Consider the following 23,939-nt stretch of genomic DNA (forward strand, 5'->3'; position numbering starts at 1 on the left):
TGTTATAAACAAAAAGACTGAAAGACTGAGAAGTCCATAAAAATTAGGTAAAACCCCCAAAGAAGAGGGCATGCAATCTAAAAAGAGCCTGTCATGCAGTAAAGATCATGTGTTTGAATTTTTTACTTTCCAAAGTTTCAATTTCCTATAGAAATCATTGGCCTAAAAATAGTATACGAAAAATTCCATACATAAATTCATTAGTGTTAAATCATATACCATTCTGAGTAGCTTGATGAAGTCTTGCACCAACCTGCTGCATCCCACCTAGGACATCAACCATTCCTTTGGTTGGTTTGAACTGGCCACATCAAGTACAAAGAAGGAAGGAGAAATGATGAAGTTATGCACCAAGATAAAAGTGCATCCTCAAGGTAACTCCATCACACAGCAACAGAAAGATTTTAGCTCAGGTAGTTCAAGATAACCAGCAGCTAGTCACTCAATTGATCTTCCTCTCCCTCTTCTCTCTTTCTTACTTGACACTTTTCTCCAAGTCCTAAGTTTCATTTAGGCATACTTCAGTAAAAGCAAAACCTGTTTTATTAAATTTAACTTTAAAATTTTAGGTCAGCAATTTCCTAAATTTCAACAGAATATGTTTTAGTAGATGATTAAACATTATGTCAAGATTGCCTTGAGCAGTAAGTTTCTTCAGGATTATTTAATCTTCTTTAATCACTTTTCCAATGCTCTTGAAGTTGTGGCTCTAGGCAGCCTGGTGCTGAAACATGGAGCCCTGGCCAGTAGAAATGGCCTCTAAACTCACATTTCTCCTTCACAACATACCAGAGTTTCTAAGGCTGATTGGGTATTTCCTTTCCAGATTGAATATTTTCATTGCAATCTTATTGCAATGGAAACTTTAGGAAAGTCTGCAGAGAGGGCAGTGTTTGGGCAGCAGCTGTGACCTTTCCAACACTTGTTTGGACTGGGATCGCCTTGACACTCTTCCCTTTGCTTTGCCACAATGTAAATTGCTTTTAAACCTATGCATACACCAGCACCACTTTAGGAATTCCCAGATAATATTTTGTTCCCTTTCAGCCCTCTAGACATTTATGCTGTGTGCCATAGCCAGCTAGAGTGATGGTATTTGTTCAATAGTTATTTTGCTTAATCAAATCCTGTTTTTACCTTGGTTCTGTTTGTCAGCTGTGTTTTTTAGCACAGCAACATATATCCCAAAAGTACGTATAAATTCAGGAGTTCATGAAGCAAGTAGGTTGGAATTGGATCAGGTTCCCTCAAAAGACAGAAATAGTCCAGAAAATGAGTACAGTGATTTGATTTAGAAAAAGCAGGTGGGAAGTAGGTTTCCTACTTGATATGTCTTTTGTGTCTTGGGATATCTGAAGGTAACTAACTTAGGAATCTAACAACAACAAAAAAACTATTAGAAATTGGAAGACAATAAATCTATAAAAGGATGGATATAGCAAATTAAGTGAAAAAAAAGAGAGAGAGAATACACTTGTTAAGGCTCTCATAATAAGCAACATAATATTCTGAAAATAAACAGAATATAGTCAATTTGATTATTTTAGTACTGGTCTTAGCTTTATCTTATAGTACAAAATAGCTTCAACTTTAAAATATTTAGCAAATTCTCTTTGGTAATTATTATTTGCTGTGGTTGTTAAAATCATAACAATGAAAGTCAATCACTTAAACTTCTTGAGTATATGGAGCCTTAAAATGCTTATTAACTAAATTATTTTGGAATTTGATGGTGTCAATTTCTTCCTTTTTTAGCAGTTAGGACAATTGAAAATAAGCACCTAACTAGATCTTTGCCTTTACTTTTCTTTCAGTTGCTTTCAGTGGCCATATGCAACCTACCACAAAACTTTTTATGTTTATCCAGTTATTTTATTTACATCATACTTTATAATTTGTGCTCACAAATACTCTAATATTACACAATTATAGCTATTGTTTTTGACATATTTCTAGGTCTTCATATTCCACATACAGCTTAATATTTTTTATGACTAGTAAGGTAGCATTAATTAGTCAATTTATATCAGTTATTTGAAATTTTGTTTCGATTTTTAAAAAGTGTCATAATTTTTTATCTCCAGATATTTAAGATTATACAAGTATAAATTATAAAAATAGTAAAATTTTATCTCTAAAGCACTCTAAACACATATATTCTTTCAAATATTAAACTGTCTAATAATTTTTCCTTATTAACTTAAATTGATATTTATTTAAACAAAATTAGAATTTTCACAAATGCAAGAATACTTAAAAAGATTAACCATATAAAACAATTGAAGTTGTCTGTGAATTGAAATAAACTAAGTTCTCTCCCTAACAACAGGAGCCAGGATAACATATCAAAAACAATTCTGTAAATGCAGCATGAAAAAAAGATACATGTTCACTTTTTCTACCAGGATCCAGGAAAATATTTATAGCAATCCAATTAAATAGCATAAAAATAATGTATTTCTCAATCATCATCATTATTATTATCATTACTTTGGACATTAGTATTATTACTATTAACATAATCATTTATTTTTCAGTCATTCTTTGTGTTGGTCATGAGTTAGTTTAGTTGTTATCTTCCTTTGCCAATATTCTGGCAAAACAAGTATTACATGTCCCCTATCAAGATGGAAGATAGTAGCCCAGCATGGTGGTGCACACCTATAATCCACAGGCTCTGGAGGCTGAGGAAAGAGGATTGCAAGTTCAAAGCCAGCCTCTGCAAAAGCAAGGCACTTAGCAACTCAGTGAGACCCTGTCTCTAAATAAAAATACAAAATAGGGCTGGGATGTGGCTCAGTGGTTGAGTGTCCCTGAGTTCAATCCCCAGTAATCCCCGCAAAATGTAAGTTAGTACTGATTTATGGCCAAACTAGAAGTACAGTTGACAGTTTTGTGAAAATTGAGAAATTTTAGAAGAATATACTATTAAAAAGCATGATATAAAAACAGAAAGAAACTAATCACTCTCTGATATAAATGTATTTCTTTATGGAAAATGCTCTTAATATTCATTAATGCATCATTAGATCAGAATATACATATTACATGTCTATATTATTTCTGGATTGATAATATCTCAAGAAAAATACAATTGAACATGTGATTTTATATTAAAAACATAATTATAACATAAAATTTAGCTTCAGAATAAATATACCAATGAACATTGCTGTTCTAACTAAATTGAACCATGACGATAGAAAAGTGAACAAGTAGACCCTCAATCTCTATGAGCTTCACACAAATTAGGAGCCCCTGTTAAAGGAGAAACTTATTGTACCTATTATTTAATGTGCAGTTTGCAGAATCTAGAGTGGAATAACATAGTCTACACTTCTATTCAAATTACTTTGGCCAGTGACATTCTCAAAGAAGATCTCAATAACTGAATGAAAATAACAACAATAATTTCCTGGGTATACTGCTACAAGGGCTTTTCCTGTCTCCAGCTAATAAATCTTTCAAATGCACAAGAAAGAGGTTGGGAAGGGATGAACATTTGTTAATGGTGAGAAAAGAAAATGCTATTTTAATCAATAGGATATGATGGAACACTTTGCTCCAAAAACAGTACAAAGGGAGCCTGAGTAGCAATGTTCAAACTAACATCATCATAGAAGAGGTGCTTTTATTATTTAATAAATATCCACATTTTGAGATGAATGGCTTGTGGGTATAGTACATTGAGAAAAAGTGCCATAATTATGGAAAAGTCATTTGGCTAAAAGTTAAGTGATTACTGATTAATGAACTAAATTAAATAAGCTTAAAACATTAATTAAAGGTAAATGTTTAATGGTTTTAAAGATTAAGCAAATGAGTACTATATGCTAATGCAAAGGTAAACAAAAGCAAAATAATTCTACTTAGATGTGACTATAAAATATTAATAGAAGGCATACAAATTAGGTCATAGAAATGTTATAATGTTTTAATGGCAACATCAATATCTTAAGAACCACATACTAATGAAAGAAAAATCTGGAATTGAGACATGCTTTATGTTTAAACAAAAATATGCTTTACTTCTCAAATATATACATATATTCAAGGAAAAGACTTAGATGTGTGTGTATATATATATATATGTATATCAGTATATATATATGTGTGTATGTATATTTGGCATATATTTTACTTGACTTGTTGGAAAAATAAATAAATGCATTGTTCAAAAATAATTTTTGAGAAATTATACAGTTTTATCTGCAATTTATTTGTAATAAAAAATAAATTAGCAAATTACCATATAATTTTGAGTTTGTTTGTTTTGTTGTTGTTGTTGTTGCTATTATTTCGTGCTGTAACACATTCTGAAAATAAAATATCTAAATTAAATCTTTCACTGGCTATCATCTGGGATAACCTGGGTTAAAAAGTTAAATTTTCTTAAATCTTACATCTAAATAATCTCAGAAGGATGCTCAAAATATTCAAATACAGATCATAAAATGAATCTTAGAAAACTCATATTCCCCTGGAAAAGAGTTATCAACTTCTAAGGTAATTCATCCTTTTATTTACTTATATGTCAGAAAAAAAAATCCAACATTTTTTAAAAAGTCAAACTATACCCACCCCCAGCAAAAAAAAAAAAAAAAAAAACTATACAAGGTGTTTTTTATTTTAATTTAATCCCACAAATCACAAACAAAACAATGACAATGTTCAAAGTGTAAACTTCCCATACAATTTGGAATCAGGGTCTGTCTGAAAAAAATAAAAAAAAATCTATGGCCAAAATTATAAAAAATGTGTGTGTTATCTTCTTTCTATGATGTCCTGGCATAAATTTATGTTTACTTAAACATAATGAATGTAGTTCCTTGAATGAAATTTAGAGTTTTGGCAATTGAATCTAATATTTTTAGATAAAGTTTTAAAGAACTGTATGCTAAGAAAATCAATTCCAACAAAAATTTTAGTTAGGAGAACTGTGAGTTGGTGTTTTCGTTAATTATTTAGAAAATTACAAAGCTGCTCCCTCACTAATGGAGCAGAGCTCTCAATTTGGCTCAACTAAGCAACCACTGACAAATGCCTGGGAGGCCTCTCTGGTACTTGATCTTGCAGGATCAGCAGGAATAGTTACAAGGACAGTGTTGTTCTTTTTACAAAATGTAAATTGCTGATAGTTTGGACTTTTAAGTTAAAGTAATCAGAGTTAAATACATATCAATATGGAGTCGAAAGCCTTAACATGGTGTTAGATCACATTAGTGGACTTGCAAAATTCAGATTTTTAGCTCTTCTTATTTACTTTCAGAGGTACAAAGTTAAACCTCAAGTAGAGAAATTCGGTAGGTTTCCAGAGATGACTACATTAAAATATCTATAGTATTTATAATAAAGAAATGCCACCACATTATTTCTTTGTCCTTTCTTTTCTGTTAATATTGACACAGTACCTCTTTGTATATACAAGACTACTTGTCAACATTATATTCCAATAAATTACATAATAATAACTAATGATGCTTTCATGATTATGTCATAATTTATAATTTTTAAAGTATTTTCAGATTCAGCCCCAACATTTGAAAACCATTCTCATCTTTATACAAAGAAACCTAAGGAAACTACCAGAGATTTATCTCAGCAAGAAGTAGGGAACTTCTCACCTCCCATCCCCTCTACCCCTCTTGTTTTACCTAAGAAAACTAACTAAACAATCACCTAAAAAAAACAAATAAATGCCGTAATATATAATGCATTAGGCTTCAGTAAACTCAATAGGGACCTCTATGGTTAGCAAATGAAGCAATAGAGGGAAAATAAATTAATTAATAAATGAAACATCTATGGCTGCAATAAAACATCACCTTGGAAGCAACATCCCTAAGACAGGCTACTCAAACACCAAGTCCTAACTGGAAAATTGGAAATATCCTCTTCTCACACATCTCACTAACAGGTCTTGAGAAATAATAACAGTAAATTAAAGTGCTGTCACATGCACAATCTCTTTAGGGGTATCAGAGAGAAGCCTCAAAGTAAAGAAGAGGGGACAACACAAGGACACAAAAGGAATTTGGAGCTTCTGATGCCTAGAGTTAGAGAAAAAAAAAACACCATGAAATACAATGCATATCCTGACCAGAATAATGTAAATCCTAAACTAAAGGTATATTTTCTTTACTGCTAACAACCTTATACATCCTCCCTACTTCTCGGGCTTATATTTCAAAATGATACAAGGCATGACAAAGTAGGGAAAAAAAAAACAGCTTTAATAGACAATGCAATCCATCATTAGATTCAAAGTCATGTTACATGGAAATTGAAAATTATCAGAAAAAAATTAAAATTACAATAAATGAAAGATGCAAAGATACAAAATACAAAAAATTAATCAAAAAGAAATGACAGAAATAAAAAAATACTATAACAGAAATGAAGAAGAGCAAATTAAACCTTAAGTTGAAGAAACTGATAAAAAAAATTAGAGTAGAAATTAATGAAATTAAATACAATAAATTAATAGAGAAAATTCAATGAAACTAAAGGGCAGTTCTTTGGACATATGAATAACATAGGAAAACAATGGATAAATCAAAAAATACATAAAGAAGACAAAATTTAGCAATACACAGACAGGCAAAAGAGTCAACAATATTGGTTTCCTAAACATTAGCAAGACAATGAGGATATATTATCAATAACTATATTTCATACATTTCATAATTTAGATATAACAGACCCACTATTTGATGGATTGAAACTACTGACACTCTTTCAAGACATAATATATAAAATGACTAGTACTACATCTAGTAAAAGTAATTGAATTATTAGCTAAAATGTTGCCAAAAATGAAAATATAAAGCACATATATTTTTAATGGTGAATTTTATCAAGCAAACATTTAGGAAAAACCATTACTAATTCTACGTAAAAATTTTCAGATATTTTAAGAGAAATAAACATTTTCCAACTCACTTCATAGGACAATCAACATCCTAATGATAAAGCCAGATAAAGATATTATAAGAAAATTACACGTTAACATCTCTCATGAATATAAAAGCAAAATATCCTTAACAAAGTATTAGGAAATTGATTTCAGAAATGTATAAAATAAGATGTTATGTTATGCTCCTCTAGAATTCATTCCCAGAAGTAACACTGTTTTCACAAAAAGAAATCAACTAATGTACTTTATCATGTTAGATTTTCAAAACTATATTGGAAACTATAGCAAATAACAAAGAAAAAGGGGGCATATATTGAGAAGAAAGAAATTAAACACTCTTAATTCACAAATAATATAATTACCTATGTAAAAAGTTCTGCAGTAGAAAACAAAAAGCTAAAGTGATTATATACACGTATAGTTTATAGTACATGTGATTATATTATAATTGTTTAGAAGTTATTATAACAAGGTTGCAGAATATTTGGTAAATAGGAAAAATCAGTTGTTTTCACATATTACGAATGAAAAAACGGGATATGATATTAAACACAAAGTACCATTTATGTCAATACCTCCAAAAATGAAATACTGCCATATCTATAAAAAATATGTACAAGCTCTATATGAGGAAAACTACAAAACTCTAATGAAAGAAATCAAGAAGAATTAAATAAGTGAAAAGATAACAGTTGGGTATATACATGCATAAAGATGAATATAGGCAGAGAAGTTATATATGTCACAAAAATTACCTCTAAATGGATCATATACCTAAATGTATACTGAAAAATTATATATTGCAAAAAAATAACATTGGAAGGAAATCTAGATGAACTTGGTTTGGCTATGACTTTTAAACTTCTAAAATCAAATGTGTGATCCATGAAAGAAAAAAATTAATAATCTGGACTTTATTAAAATTAAAATCTGTGAAAGAAGATGTCAAAAAAATTCAAAGATATATCACAAAGTGGGAGAAAATATATGAAAAGGCTTATCTGATGTATGACTGTTATCCAAAATATACCAAGAACTCTTACATCTTAACTATAAACAACACAACCAATTTAAAAAATAACACAAAGACTTTAAGAGATAGCTCACCAGAGATGACATAAATATGTCAAATAAAGAATATGAAAAGATGCTCCATATTATATGTGATCAAGGAAATGCAAATTAAATCAACAATGATAAACCACTATATATGTACTAGAATTAACAACATACATATTTTTGACAATACTAATTGCCAGAAACTAATAATTTTTAACACTTGGATGTCATTAACATGTCCTTCAGGGAGTGAATGGATAAACTGGTATGTCCAGGAAAGGCAATATTATCTAGAAAGAAATGAGATACCAAGCCATGGAGAAATGGAGGAAACTTAAATGCATATTGTTAGGTGAAAAGATCCAATCAGAAAAGCGACAGATTCTGTGATTTCGACTAGATTATATTCTGGAAAAGGCAAAACCATGGAGACTGTGAAACTATCAGTGGTTTCCAGGAATTAGTGGGGATAGAGATCTGAATGGGTGGAGTGTAGAGTATTTTTAAAACAGTGAAGCTATTCCACGATAAAACAATGGTTGATACATGTCATTATAAATATGACCAAACACAATACCAAGATTGAACCTGAATAAAATCTAAGGACTTTGTGTGATTTTGATAGTTTCAGCAAATGTCATAAATTCAGCAAATCAGTCTTATGGGAGATGTTGAGAACTAAAGAGGATGGACATGCATGAGAGCAGGAGGTATACAGGACAACTCTGTACCTTCAGCTCAATATTACCTTGAGCCAAAACTAATCAACATATAAACATTATTGTTTTTTTATTGAAAGTATTCATTTCTAGTATCACGTATTTGACTTCAAGGACCATGATGCAGATAAATTCTAATGCCCCTTCCTTAAAATTTACTCTTACTACTACATTATTGAGACTCCTAATTAATTTGTAAACTTAACTCACTTGATTTCAATAATAATTTTCTGATCACTTTTCATAAATGACATTAGGGAGGATTCTAGGCAAAGGAGCTGGTAGTCAGGGAAAGGTACAGAACTCAAGTGAGGCAAGAGAGGCAGATTTCATAAGAAAGAGAAGAAGGCAAAGTAGCATTGAAGAGCTCAAAGCATGTGGGTGTTCACTAAGAAGCAAGGAAGAATTTGCTAATGATGGTGTTGAGATAGAGTGTCCCAGTGTCCCTTGTGTGTATATGCACCTTATAAAATGTTTTGTTCCAGACTATCATATCCAAGCTGTTGTTTAGCAAATGAGGTTGGGAGATTGAGACAGTATTCCCACCCTCCATCCGGGAAAGTACAAATTTGATGCTTTCTTGAAAAATAAAGATAAGACTTTTTCTGGGACCCAGTTTGGACAAGGTTGCTACTATGCTACTTATGTGAAGAATAAGAGTTTCCCATGTCTGAGGTTCCTCAATTGAGACTAAGCCCCACTGTGTGCAGAACATTCTCCTGCACTGTTCTGATTCTCATCTGTGGAATGAATGCATACAGTGAGCTTTTGGTGTTAGCAGTAATGTTCCATATCTCTGAGCTAAGAGTCTGCTGTGTGCTGCTACCATCTGTGAACCAGCTAGCAGGTTGACTTCCAAGTAAGGTGAAGTATCACAACCTTGACCAATGCAGATCTTGACAAATAAATGTTATCATTTAGATATCATGCTAAGGATACTGCAATCTAATTAGATTAATTCAATCTAATCTTCACAGTTGCCCAGTGGATTATATTTTACCTAATTTATAGAAGAGGACATTGGAAATTAGAGTGCTTAACTAACCTCAGGGTCAAACTTCAAAGCAGCAGCAGTATCACTGACATAAAGATATTCATATCAACCACAGCACCTGAGTTTAGCTACTAATGGACTCCCTGGATAGTTGTATTTTAAAGGAAGCATTATAATGATCATAATTCTTAGAAATGAAATCTGATCTGGTATATGAGATAAATGCAAATTGACAGAAAATTAGGCCAGATGCAAATTTAATATCTTATTGGAAGAAGTAATCCCTTAAATTGTAGAATTTTAATAAAAAAGTCCTTTTGACTAACCTGGTTAAGTAATTATATCCATATCTTCTATTTATATGAAGAGACTATAATATCAGAAGGTCATAATAATCTGTCCAAAATGTAAAGCATTTTTGTCTCAAATAATTGTGTTCCTTCATTTTGTCATGCTTCAATGTGGCCAAAATCTGTAAGGGAATTATCTGATAGAGGATTGGCTGACATTTAAAGCTTTTAAAAGGTATGCATGGATATACCTGTTATATTTTCAAAATGTGAAGCAGTAATGACATACCAGAATTTAAAATAAATTGGAAATTCTTTTTAATAAAATGATATTTTTCCATGATATGCTTGAATATTTCAAAGAATAAGAATCTGAAATTATGTATGAATGTATGATAAAATATTTACTTCTGAAGAAAGTTAAGTGCCTAATTATTTAACATATAGGTTTGGATTTTCTAGTAGGTACAGCTCGGTCTATAAGTATGACACTAATTTTATTGATACAGTACTCTACAGTATCTGGTATATGAGATAAATGCAAAATGATGTGATATAAGAGACACCATTGTTCTCAATCAGCAGGAGAAGACAACAGACCAATTTCTTCAAATACTGAAGGACTATGTTATTTCATCTAACATTAAATTCTTAGGCATACTGTTGACCAATCCCATGATCAAAATAAAGAGTTTTCTGATATTCAAAGTCTGCCAACACTCCACCATCTACATCTACCTATAAAGACAATAACAAAATATATATGGCCAAACAAAGCTAAAAGAAATGTCATAAAAAAGTAAAGATAATGAATCAGTAAAAATGTAGGTACAGTGCAAGAGTGGAATATATGAGAGTTACAGATGTAGGTTTATTGCAGGTTTAGAAAACATCTGCACCGGATCACAAGGAGAAGAAAGTATAGACAAAGTGCCCTGTGGAGAGCACTGACATGCCCACTTACCCAATCTTCCTAATACTGATTATTCATGGCACAAGAGGTAGCTTGAGTCTCTTATCCACTGGGGTTACCATTCTCCCCAGTTCTCCTGGGGGAAAGGGGTCCAGGGGCATCCTGAGCACATGGTGGATCTGTGGCACACCTGGGAAAGGGGGCTCAGGAGCAGCCCAGCCCTCTCCTTTGAAAAGACTTTTAGCAAACTTAGCACTGTTACCTTTGAGGAAGACATTCCCTGTATTACTGTGAATGGAAATGAATCTTGGAGAAGCAAGTGACTTTCACTACAAGGTAATTAAATATGTCCCACTCAAGGCTGGAGGGAAAAATTATCACAGGAAGGTTTACTTGAAAACATAGATTGAAGAGTCAAAAACACTATGGAGAATTTCTTCCCTACACAGCATGGGGGATATGAGCAGCATTTTGGAATAATTTAGGAGACTAACGGATTTGGGAAACAATCCTTTAGTATAGAAGCCACATACCAATAAACTAATGGTGTTTGGTTCTTTCAAAACAAAAACACAAGGAACAAAAGAGAGGTATTTAGAAACTCTGTGGAGAGAATTAAGAAACCCAAGAAACAAAAACACATGGCCTAGGAATGAATTCAGGATAAAATAAATGCAAATAAACTCAAATCAGAAAAAAAATTCCTCAAATACAAGATTAAAATTTTACACAACTTTAAGCAACTCATGATGGTAAAAAGAGGATCTCTTTGATCTTGATATTGTCATTTTATTGGTACATCACTTGGAACTAGATATTGGTGATGGACATAGATCCATGGCATAGTATATCACATTGTAATAAAATTATTTACAGACATAAGAAACTCTACGCTTCCTTCTAATCAATAAAGTGGGGTTTTAGGGGCTGGTGCAGGTTACAGTTGATCTCATTGAACTACTTAGTGTTTTACCATATACACAAATTATTATTGAAATATAGAAACTCAAATTCAAAATCTTTGGGAGACATTTTAAAATTCTCTTATTGTGATTCAGAAATATATTTCTCTGTGGCTGTTTTCTCAGGTTATTAATAAATATTCATTGGCGACTTATTTTTCTTTAGTTGAATTCTGTTATTACTATTGAAAAAATTCCTTTATGGTGATACAACTGTCAAATTTTCAGTAAAAACTTTCATTACAAAAAGGAAAGAGTAACTAGACATCTCATTTTCAGAAAAATCCAACATAAAACTGCATAAATATTGTCTTCTTAAGAAAATCTGACATAAATTTTGATCAAAAAGTGTGCTTAAATACCACATGATAAAAAGGAAACTGAGAAAACTGTTTCATATCCAAATTCAGAATACATAATAATGTGGAAATTCTCATCATCAAGTCATTTTTGTTTAGGGATATATATTATACTTTCATTATGAGCAATGTCTTGGGGAAATAATGTATTGAATCATTGAACAGATTTGTGATTTTTGGTAATATCATCTCAAATGATTTTATGTTTTCCTGATTTTAGTGATTCTGTAAAACTAATAAAAACAGTGGTCATTTTGCCAGAAATAAATGAAAATTGGCATTAATGTAATTTAGAAGAAAATATGTGAGAGATTAATTAGTAACACATTAAGTACGTTGTCCACCACTACCATAATGATCTTCGTGAATCACCCTGGAAACATGAAAAATCCCGCAGGGGAAGATACAAACAAGACATTAAGAAAAGAAAGCTAAATGTTGCATCCTTCCTTGTTGGCATCTCAGAAAATTTATTATGTAATATTTTATGAAAATTTGGCTCCAGAAAATATACACTCTCAGGAGTTGGCCAAGATTATAGTTGACATAAGCTACTAAATCTTAGACTTTCAACAAGTAACACAACATGATTAACATTGCTTTTTTAAAAAATATATGTGCATAACTATTTGCTTGCACTCAATTTACTCTTAAAAGCTAATATCATTCTTTATATATCTCTGCTTGGTTACTAATGTAATATATACTATAAATTATTTTACACATGTCATCAAAGCTATATATTTTTAGTGCAAAAGCATGTATGATCTAATAGAATAGAAACTCTGAAGAGCTAGCTTGATAATGTAGTTAGGGTCAGCCAGGATAGGTTCAAATTCTCTCCCTAACACTTTTTAACTGTGTTACTTTTGCTTGGTTAAATAACTTCTCTGTGTGTTAACCTAATTATTTCTAAAATGAGTATATAAGCAGCATACACTTCATAGGATTTTCTGAGGATTAAATGAAATAATACATGTAAAGTAACTAAAGGAATGTTAAGCTTATATCAATGAGGTTAAATGGCATAAGTCCAGTTCTTTTTTTTTTTTTTAGTCCAGTTTTTCAAATTACTAAAAAGTTAAGTTCAACCTATTTAAGGGATTTAAACAGTTTATAAAAGTTACAAGTCTGGCCTGAAATCAGTCTTTTTGAAGTTAGAAAAAATATACAGAGAGTAGGCTAGGAAAAGTTAAAAAGGTAGCCTGGTAACTATGTCAAATTAAAGGAAAGTCCTTTAATTATTTGAGTTTTAATTTCCTCAAATGTCAACTGCTCTACAGAAAATAGTCTTCACTTTTTCATACCTGAAATCTACATTTTGTTCACTCAACCCCACCACAGTGGTGGAAATGAATTATATGTTGGGGATGGGAGACAAACTGTAGTGGGAGACAGAACGTTTATTGCATCTTATATATGCCAAGTAATTTGTTTACATTATTTCATTTAACTCACACTAGATGCTCTTTCTACGGTTGTAACTGACATTTTAAATGCAACTACTTGTGGTCATTTCTCAGGCTTTATATTACTGAACATTGCTTCTGTATTCAGGAGTTCTGTTTCTCATTTGAATTCCATCAATTCCTCCATAGATTCTCCTTCCTCTTCAGTGTGTGTGCATGTGTTATAGTTTAGATGTGAGGTTGTCTCACTAGAGCTCCTGTGTTAAAGCAGGAATGCTTGAAGTAATTAGATTATGAAAGCTATAACTGAATTAATGAATTAATCCATTTCAAAAATCAATAAATCTGAAAGTACTACTTCACTGAGTACTAACTGTATGCAGATGAGTGTGGCTGGAGGATATGGGTCATTGGGGTTCATGTATTTTGGCCCCCTGGCTCCCTCCTCTTCTGTATCTGTTGAAGATTACTACTCTGCCATGCCCTATAGCCATGATGTTCTGCCTCATCTCTTTCCCAGAGCATCAGAGCCACCAGTCCATGAAATGAACCTCTCAAATGGTGAGCTCAAAATAAACTTTTCCTTTCCACATTGTCATTCTCAAGTACTTTGGTAACAGCAATGGAAAACTGGAAAACTCACCCAGTTCTTCTCACTTGTGCACATCATTGGATCTTATCCACTGTAGTGGTTTGATTATTAACTGGGTCTATTCCAACCCAGATCTCTAACCTTAGATATATAAACATGATGGTGTCTAAACATGACAGTCCATAGACATCTTAAACACATGGTGTCCAATACCAAACTTAACATCCTTCCTATCTCATATGGACATTCTACCATTTTTTTATCAGTTTTATCAGCACAGTCTTTTCAAGAGTTACCATTAATTCGCCTCTTATTTCCTATATTTGATCAAACAACAAGTCCTAACCATTTAGCTCCCTACACATTTTTTAGTCCCTCATCTATCTGCTTCCTATCCCCAATCTCTTAATCACCATCATTCCAGCTGCAGTTATTACTGACCTCATAACTGCTCATGTTTCTTCAACATTGAACCATCATATTTAACTACCACATGTCTCAAACTTTTCAAAACTCCATGTATAACCTCTCTCATAATTTTTGTATTCACTGAAAACCCTTGAAGACTGATTTGTTCTACTATTTACTAAATATATTACCTCTTTTTATATTATGAATTATCCACAGACCTTTATAAAATGTTTGTGAAATAAGCTTATCAAACTAATAATAAAAGTATAAATTATAATGAAACTCAGAAAAACATGAACACTTTAAAATTGTCACTTTAAAATTATTGAGTTTTGTGGAATTAAATGAAATATGATTTTATTTTTGTTGTCTTTTCCAATAAAAGAAAATCATGGACACAGTTCAACATTCTTTAACCTACCAATAGAAACAACACATGATTGTATCTATATATTTCCTTAGACACTTACAAAATAGCAAATAATTTGACAAATCATTAGCTATCAAAAGTTGTTTATTACTAAGATAAAATGATTCATTCAATAAATTCATTAATATTAATTTAGAAATTATAAAACGAAGTATAGCATAGTATTGCTCTGGATAGCTAGTTAGACTAAATTACTCATTTTGAATAGGTATTACAGAAAAATGAATGCATTCTCACTTTTTTGTTTTTGATTCCAACTGGCTTTAAGCTTTCTTGTTTTCTCCACAAAATATGGATATTTTATATTTAAAATGGACAATCTGTAGGTATTTTCTTATTTCTGAAATAACAAACCAACAATGTCTTCATGAGACTATGTAGATACTGCACTGACTGTCCTTTTCTCATTTTGAGGCTTTAAATTATCACTGGATACCTCAAATCTCACCCGCACTGTTGTAAAAAAGCTTATAAATGACATAAACTGTAATACAGTCTTAAAAATGTATGTGGTGCTACACTTCATGAAATATATTTCATGATTATGTCACTTACCAAAAAAGTTCCACATGAGATCTTCTAAATACAAATCATTTGACCTCACTAGACAGAGTTGGAAAACTTAATACATTCTAAATTAGTAGTGGAACAGCACATATAACATTAATACCTTCCATGATATTTAATATTGATGGAGGTCAATACAACCTACTATGGGGATGATATTCATTGTCACATAACCATTGAGTGGAAAGGCAGATAGTGGGCATGAGTTCTTATGGTTAATATCTGAGATATCCCCAAAATCTCACGTGTAAGACAAAGAAAGAAATGCAGGCAAGTTGGGAATGGATGGAGAAGGGAGGTCCCTGGCAGTGTTCCTTTGGGGTTTATATTTAGTCCCTCGTGAGCAAAGCTCTTTCTGCTTCCTCCTTGGCACCTCCTGAGCTGTTTTCTTCCTCCACACTCTTTTACCATGATGTTCTACTTTACCTTGGCCCCAGAGCAATAGAGTGTGCCATTTATGGACTAAGATCTCTGAAACCATGATCCAAAATAAACTTTTTTTCTTCTACTAGTTCTTGTCAGGACTTTTGGTCCCGGAAACGCAAAAAATGAAATATTCTTGGAAATAGGTAATTTTGTGCCTTTATCTGAGGTATGTGATTATTTATTTCCTTTCTTGATTTCAGTGTAATGAAATGCAAGGAATGTAGTATCTAGTTTAAGATTAAAACCCGTCAAGAGCATTCATCGTTACATCGATATGATGCAGATCAGAACTTAGAAAACGTTTGGAAATATCATCACTCCATTAATAGTAATTTTATGTACTCTTTCAAAAAAACGTGAATTTCAGGAAAAGGGTTGACAGATATTAAACTCTTAATGCATTTCAACCTATTCATGGAAACCCAGAAACATCAAGTTCCAGAATTCATCTTTGGGTTTTATTTAAACTTATTGTTCATCTACTAGGTACCGATAGGCCACTACTATTACTATTTGCCTTGGTCTTGTTTGGGTGTGAGTCAGTTCCGATTTGTTCTTATCAAATACTGTGACTATGACTGCTATTTTTAAAAGAGTGCTTCTACTACATTTTGCACGCATTTATCCTCAAAGTATATGAAAGAATAAAGATTGGAAAGAAGTTGAATAAAGAATAAGTATAAATAGTCCTTTAGGGCTACAATAATTAAAATAGGGAGATTTCTACTTTCATATCTGATAATGTGCAAGTGCATAAGCTTAAAATAAAATGATTCTGGCTAGAATTTATAGGGAAGATAAAAATCCCACAGTAATTTTATGTGCAAATTAAAATATTTGTGTGAAATTCTAAATTAATCCTTTGAATAGCTTCACAAAATATAGTCTTCAAGGAATAGCTCTAACAATTTCCACATTTAAAATGTACTTTTGTTCAGTTTATGTTCTGTTTTGGAACACATATTAGCTTTAATCCAAGAATAAATATTCTAAAAATTTAACATTTATTTTATTGTAAATTATCATGCAACACTTGTCAATAAATTTATTTAATTTTACAATTCTCTAAAGCTAATAAAAATCAGAGAACTTACTGATTATAAATGTTGTACTTATGTATGCATGTTGCCAGAATATATTAGCATACTGGTGTTAGTCTTTTTCTACAGTGTCAACTGTGCATTTTAGTAAAACCATATTCTGATACAAACTAATTAGGAAACCCAAAGTACTAGAGAATTTAAGAAAATCTAAATCTTATAAAATGTAATTGCTTAAACAGTGAAGAATGGAAGTTCAGGCGTTAATGAATGAGTTCAGAGTTATAAAGTCTATTACATATTTCCTAAAAATCTTGTGACCTAGAAAAGGTGTTTTTAATTACAAATTTATATCATATACAACTTTGGATAATACATTCAAAACCTTCAAAAATGGACATTCATTTTAAATATAAATTAACATAATTTATATTAACATAATAAAAGAAGCAATATACACATACACACAACAGATGTGAAAGAATGTATCAGGTTTATTAAAGAAAATAACCAATAACTTCTTGGCTACAGAATTATACTGCTAAGCTATTTCAAAGTATATAATGAATTCTCGAAATTTATAAGTACTATGAATGATAGAAAAAGTTGAAAACCCTCCAATGTTTTTGTAATCAAAGAAACTATGACTTATAAGCTTAAACATATATGTATATATTGCCAATATATACATGTTCATCAGTGGAAAACTATGATTTTAAAATCTATACTATAAACACTAATTTTTGCTACCTTATAGGATAACAATGCACAATGCAGGTAGAAAGTATGAAAAATACAACAGACACGAGTATGGCAGTATGCAAAAAAGTGGATGTGGAACCAATGTGAATCTGCAATATGTATATGGGTAAAAATGGGAGTTCATAATCTGCTTGAATCAAATGTATGAAATATGATATGTCAAGAGCTTTGTAATGTTTTGAACAACTAATAATAAAAAAAGAAAGTATGAAAAATAGTTAAAAATAAAGAAACAATCAAAATTTGGAGCAAGTATAGTTTATAAATAAATAGAATCATGATTACACAGTTATTTAATTCTTATCATCTAGAGAATAAGGCATAAAGGGAAATATGCAATTTACCTATTCTCAGCTCTTGGTAAAAGGAACCTTGAGTTGTACAAAAAAGTGAAGGTAGAGAAACAGTATGCCTCACAAGTTCAGGAAGATAAACTAGACATTTGTGTTAGCATGCATAAATCTCCCAGATTATTAAACTCAAGAATTATCTTTGATACATTAATTTCCTTGTCTATCATATTCATTCCAAGCCTTGTGAATTCTATTCCAGCAATTCTATTCCATTTTATTTAAATGCTACTTCTCTCATTTCTGTGTCTGCTATTATTGATGAGAGATGATTGCCTTCTTTCTGAAACACCTGAATATTTATTTTCCTACCTCTTTCCCAAAGAAATAAACATGAAATTGCCTGTATAGAACAGTTACATAGTAAGAGTAAGAAAATGTTTGGGAAATGTTCTTTCAAGACCTTAAACTTCTTCGTGTATCTGAATTCAATGAATTAAAACCAGAGCCTTCATCTCTGGCAATGATTGCAACATGTTTCCCTAAAAAGCACTCTGCATCCAAGAACCGAAGGAACATATGATTTCCTTGAATGTGTGCTATAACTTTTGTGATCTATTTCCTTTTTATGTTCTATTCCTTTCACTCAGTTGATCTGCTGAAATCTTTTATGTATTGTCTTTGTTTTTGATGGCTGCTTCCACTGAAATTTGGTATTTCAAATTATTGAGGAGTGTGATGGTGTGTTTAGATGCATGTTGGTAGTGTTAAAAATATTAAAAATGACATTATTTACAATGAATAAAATTCTAAAAGATGAGATATATAAAACTCAGAATCAAGAAAAATATTTCACACCTGGGAAAATCTGAATTTGTAATAAGAAAAACAACAATTAAAATAAACTGTTGCATCTAACCAATCAAATGAGTGACCAAAGGGAGCACTTTGGATGTGCGTAAGTCTAAAGTTTACTATATCTGTAAATCACTGCCATGTGAGCAATTAAGATTTGTCTAAGGCAATTCTTTTGATTTACCATCCACAATATAAATCCTTTCCAAGGTCTTTACCAATTATCTTGGTATTTGATTCTGTAAGTTCTTTTTATGATTTAGAATTGCTAAATATGTATGTGGAAAGTGGCTTATTCATAGTCCATGCTCACAACTATGAATCTTATATTTCCCTGGCCTTACAAAAACATCAGGGAACTTAAAAAATCAGCTGAAAGGTTAGTAATCTTTGAATAAAATTGTTCTTTGTTAATGAACACTATTTTTTTTTTGCAGTACTGAAGACTGTAGTTTTGTTTTTAAATGAAGGGAAAGAGAAAAGAAGAAGAAATTTATGAAAGAAATCTAGAAGTTTCTGATTGAAGAATGATATGATTATCTACTTTAAAAAATCAGAATCCATGATCATAAGAAATGTAAATTATATTGTTTTTTAGTTATGCTACTTGGATATAGACATATGAACCTACATACATGGAATATATCATGGAATACATTAGGAAAATGGAGGAGAACTTAATTTTCCTCTACTTTCTTTATAAAGGAAATCTATTTTTATTAGTCTTACTGCAGTCCAAGCAGATTTAAAGGATTCATTCTGCAAAGAAGAAGGTGAAAACATACTCTGGTGTCAGTTTAACCTCAAATGGAGGAAGCCAGAAAGATTTAAGAAATATTTCATTGTTAGTTGTTTCTTCCCCTCTTCTTCTAGAACAGAGATAATATCAAGCAGCATTTCCTGCATTGCACAGTTCACCTAAGACATGCTTCTAATATAAATGACAGTTGAAAGATTAGAAATGATTTGGAACTCAGTTTTACATTTCCCTTGTCTCTTGGCCTTTGGCACTGTGGAGAAATGACATTCAAAATTTTCTGCACTGCTTTCCCACAGCAGCTAGCAAAATCCTGTACTTACTTTGCCCTGACAATCTGTCAGAGCAGGATTAGTTTAAATTCCTCTTGCCTCTTTTTCGACGCACAATTGAACACAAATGATCTTTATCCCCTGATGATAAGACTTTAAGAAAAGTTTCTTTCTTGACATGTTAACATAAACACTGTGCAGAAAACTTAAATAATAACATAATTATTGTTTATTCACAAGGGTCTTCTCCTCATATGTGTTACCTTCCAATATTTAATGCAAATGGTAGAAGATTATGATAAATTCATACTATCTCCAACATATGTTCCCATTCATGAGTAATCTAAAAGCAGGAAATATTACTGAAGAGAAATCTTATTGAAGAACTCTAATGTATCCTAAATATATATTTATTAGAGCTACTTCTCAGGTGTTATTAAAGGCTCCCAGTGAAAGAAAGAAACATAGATATCAAATGTGCTAGGATTTATTTCATGCCTATGATTTTTCAGATGAAAATGTATTCCACTGTTTCTTCAAATCAATCAATGTCTAAATTGGGAGTGTGGATCAGGAAGTTTCAAGCATCAAAGAATCTTGGCTAAAGGAAAATTATAATTGATTCTGAATCCTGTGGGGGATGATTGATAGATTCAGAGTAGCACTGGAAATCCTTATTTGGGCTTAAGATGGAGAGAGAAGATCCAGGATACAGAGGAGGGAATAAAGAAGGAAGCAAGCTCTGAAGATGGCCCTACAATGGGGTGAGGCAGTGAAAGTGAGGATAAAAGATCAGAGGTCCTAGAAGACCACTTCACCTTTTCCACCAGTCAGTCTCATTCTGTTGGTGACCTCAAGTTTTAGCACTAACTTAACAGTTGTTTGCAAATTATGTAATTTACTTTGGACAAACGAACCTCGCTGTCTCCTCTGCTAAATTTAATGTCATAACATTTTTTTTTAAATTTTAAATTTGTAATTTCAAATATAACTTCATTGGGTAAAGTCTGATATAAGTGACATAATTGAAGCTTAGATGCCTTTATTAGATATTCATTATGAGACTATAACATGGACTAGCAAGTGCTTTAATTTAGATTTTGAATGTCCCTAAAAGTTTGGTCTCTAGCCTGTGGCATGATAGGGATGTGGGGGAACATTTAAGAATTGGGCACTGGGAGGCCTTGGAGGAAGTTAGGTCAGGCGCATATTGGGACTCTGGCCCCTTGTCTTTGCTTCATGGCTACCCAGAGGTGAGCAGCTCCTTTGCCATGTGCTCCCAGCATGATAAACAGGAGGACTATTACAAGCCCAGTAGCTATCAAGTCAAGTCACCATGGACTGAACGCTCTGAAACTCTGAAAAAAATAAACCTTTCCTCCTTATAAATTAATTATCGGAGATATTATGCCACAATCGCAGAAAGCTGACTGGTACACCATGTTCAACAAAATGTATAGTGTGTTGAATGCATTTCACATTAACTACACATTTTTTTTTAGTCTACATATCTATTATTCACAGTTTTTGAGGGGGGAAAAAAGCAAAAATCAATTCTCTACCACAATAAAGGCACCCCATGATATTTTTAAATTACAAGGGTCGGAGAGTTATAAAATACATGGAAAACGTTGATAGTTATCTGTAAAATAGTTTTTGACTTAAAGAAACATCTATTCCTACACTACCTTATTTATCTAGAGCTGTGGAGGAATGAAACTAACAGCCATGGAGGCTTTTTAAAAAGCATCAATAAGGTCAAGTGTGGTGGCACATGCCTAAATCCCAGCAGCCTGGGAGGCTGAGACAGGAGGATCACAAGTTCAAAGCCAGCCTCAGCAACTCAGCAAGACCCTGTCTCTAAATAAAAAATATACAAAAAGGTTAGGGATGTGTCTCAGTTGTTAAGTGCCCCTGGATTCAATCTCCAGTATCAAATAAATAAATCAATACATAAATTATAAAATATATAATACCATAAAAACTACAATAAATAATCTAAGAAAATTCAAAAGTTATACTATAATACATACATTATATTAATTTCACAGAATTAGTTTATTTGGTGTCAAATCAAGAAAATAGTGTTTAATTTATTAAATTATTCTATAGGAAATTATACCTATGCAATACATGATAGAAATAAATAAGTATAAAAAGAAACAGAGCAAGACCTAAAAGACACGTTTCATACATAATTATGTATAGAAGGCATATGGTAAACACATTGAAAAGAAATGGTTTTCTTTAGATTTCCTACTTATTCTGATAAGAAATGTCAAAAATATAAAAACAATTATTTGCTATGGGGCTAAAAGGTAGAAAAATAGACATAATAACTGTTAGCTACATGTATAAGAGTAAATTTCATTCTGCACTTAATGTCACTTATTGCAAAACTTTTTAATAGGTTGGAACAAATATAAAGCTACAAATAAATGTTCATCACTTACCTCTCTTAATGTTTTTGCTTGTACTCGTGGACTTATCTGAAGCACATGGGCAACGTCCTTCACATTTGACTGAGATATGCTTTCCTAAGACACATGCCTGATATTCTAGCTTGCACTGTATAAAAAGAGAAAAATACTTAAATCAAATGCATCTAGTATCAGCAGAAAGTCAGGAAATATTTAGAAAGAAAAAAGTAAGTTGTTATGCATTTAATTTGAAAATCTTTCTACATATATCTCCAATACTCAGGTGCACTTTTACACACTCATATATTATTTATTATTTTATGAAAGAGCAGGAATGCAGTTACCTTGGTCATTGTGGAGAACAGTCACTAGGGAATAAAGCAGTCTAAAAAGCTATTCCTACTTTGTCAGCTCCATTAAATGAATCAAGTTTAGAACTTCAGAATCAAATGGACAGAGAGATGACTTAACTCAGAATATCTTGAGTTCCCCTTTTAATATATTATTGGTTTTAGTTGCTTGTTTATATTTGAACTCTGTTATTGGATGCTAAGTTTGGACATGGCAACTGGATAAATCAGTGACATGCACATTACTGAATGACAAAAGATGGCAAAATCAATTCATGAGTGAGGTACTTAGGAAATACTTCTGTGGTTACTTGTGACTTAAAACTAAGATACCACAACAGTCAAATATACATACACACACATGTACACATAGACACAGGACAAGTATACATAATTATGTATAAAATTTAAAAAATGAATATAATCTTTACATGAGTACATATTTATGAAATGGCATGTATATGTATACAGTTCATACATTTTTTGGCATGATGACCTTTTTAGATACATTCTTGTTTTACTAATAAGAGAATAGGATACCATTCTTGAGTGCTTATATTACCATAGCATTAGAAATTGTTATGAAAGTGAGAATAGTCTACTTAAATTTCATTATACATGTTATGGGAAAAGATAAGTGAAAGATGCAGGACAAAGATCATGACTCCTGAATTTGGATCTCATGACTGCCATTTCCCAAGTGTGGTAGTTAGGACTAGTTTCACAAATGCTCTCTTCTCAATTGTCACATATGATAATTGGGATAATAGCACTGAATCTCCAGTGTTCTAAGAAATCAGACAAGTAATTTTTCAATGCATTAGCTACCCTGAACCAGAATCTCAGCCAATGTTAATAAAAGCTGACTGGAATTAAAATAAAATAATAAAAATATTATGGCACATGAGTCTGTTTATATATTAATTTAGTTTTGATTTGATGTGGTTTGATTTTCTTTGTAAACATCATTCTTTGAAGAATTTTAAGCCTGACTATTTTTAATTCCTTCTTCAGTGAATATTTTTTTAACTTCACATTTGACAGGATTTAAAAAATCCTAAACCTACACCATATTTTAAGGAGCAATAATTGTCTTCCTACTCTAAAAGAAATAGATCTTCCTAATTCTGAAGTAATATGATTTCT

General features: G+C 31.6%; 1 protein-coding gene across 2 annotated transcripts in view; it reads right to left on the bottom strand.

The window, feature by feature from the left end:
* Spock3 (SPARC (osteonectin), cwcv and kazal like domains proteoglycan 3) overlaps positions 1-23,939 on the bottom strand; it is a 405,155-nt gene that overhangs the window by 87,718 nt on the left and 293,498 nt on the right. For both annotated transcript variants that reach the window (XM_078030963.1, XM_078030962.1), the window contains exon 6: positions 22,477-22,591. In XM_078030963.1, coding sequence (XP_077887089.1) covers positions 22,477-22,591 — 115 coding nt within the window. The remainder of the gene's footprint in view (positions 1-22,476; positions 22,592-23,939) is intronic.

This window comes from Ictidomys tridecemlineatus, chromosome 14 (genome assembly GCF_052094955.1).
Source record: "Ictidomys tridecemlineatus isolate mIctTri1 chromosome 14, mIctTri1.hap1, whole genome shotgun sequence".
Lineage (NCBI taxonomy): Eukaryota > Metazoa > Chordata > Mammalia > Rodentia > Sciuridae > Ictidomys > Ictidomys tridecemlineatus.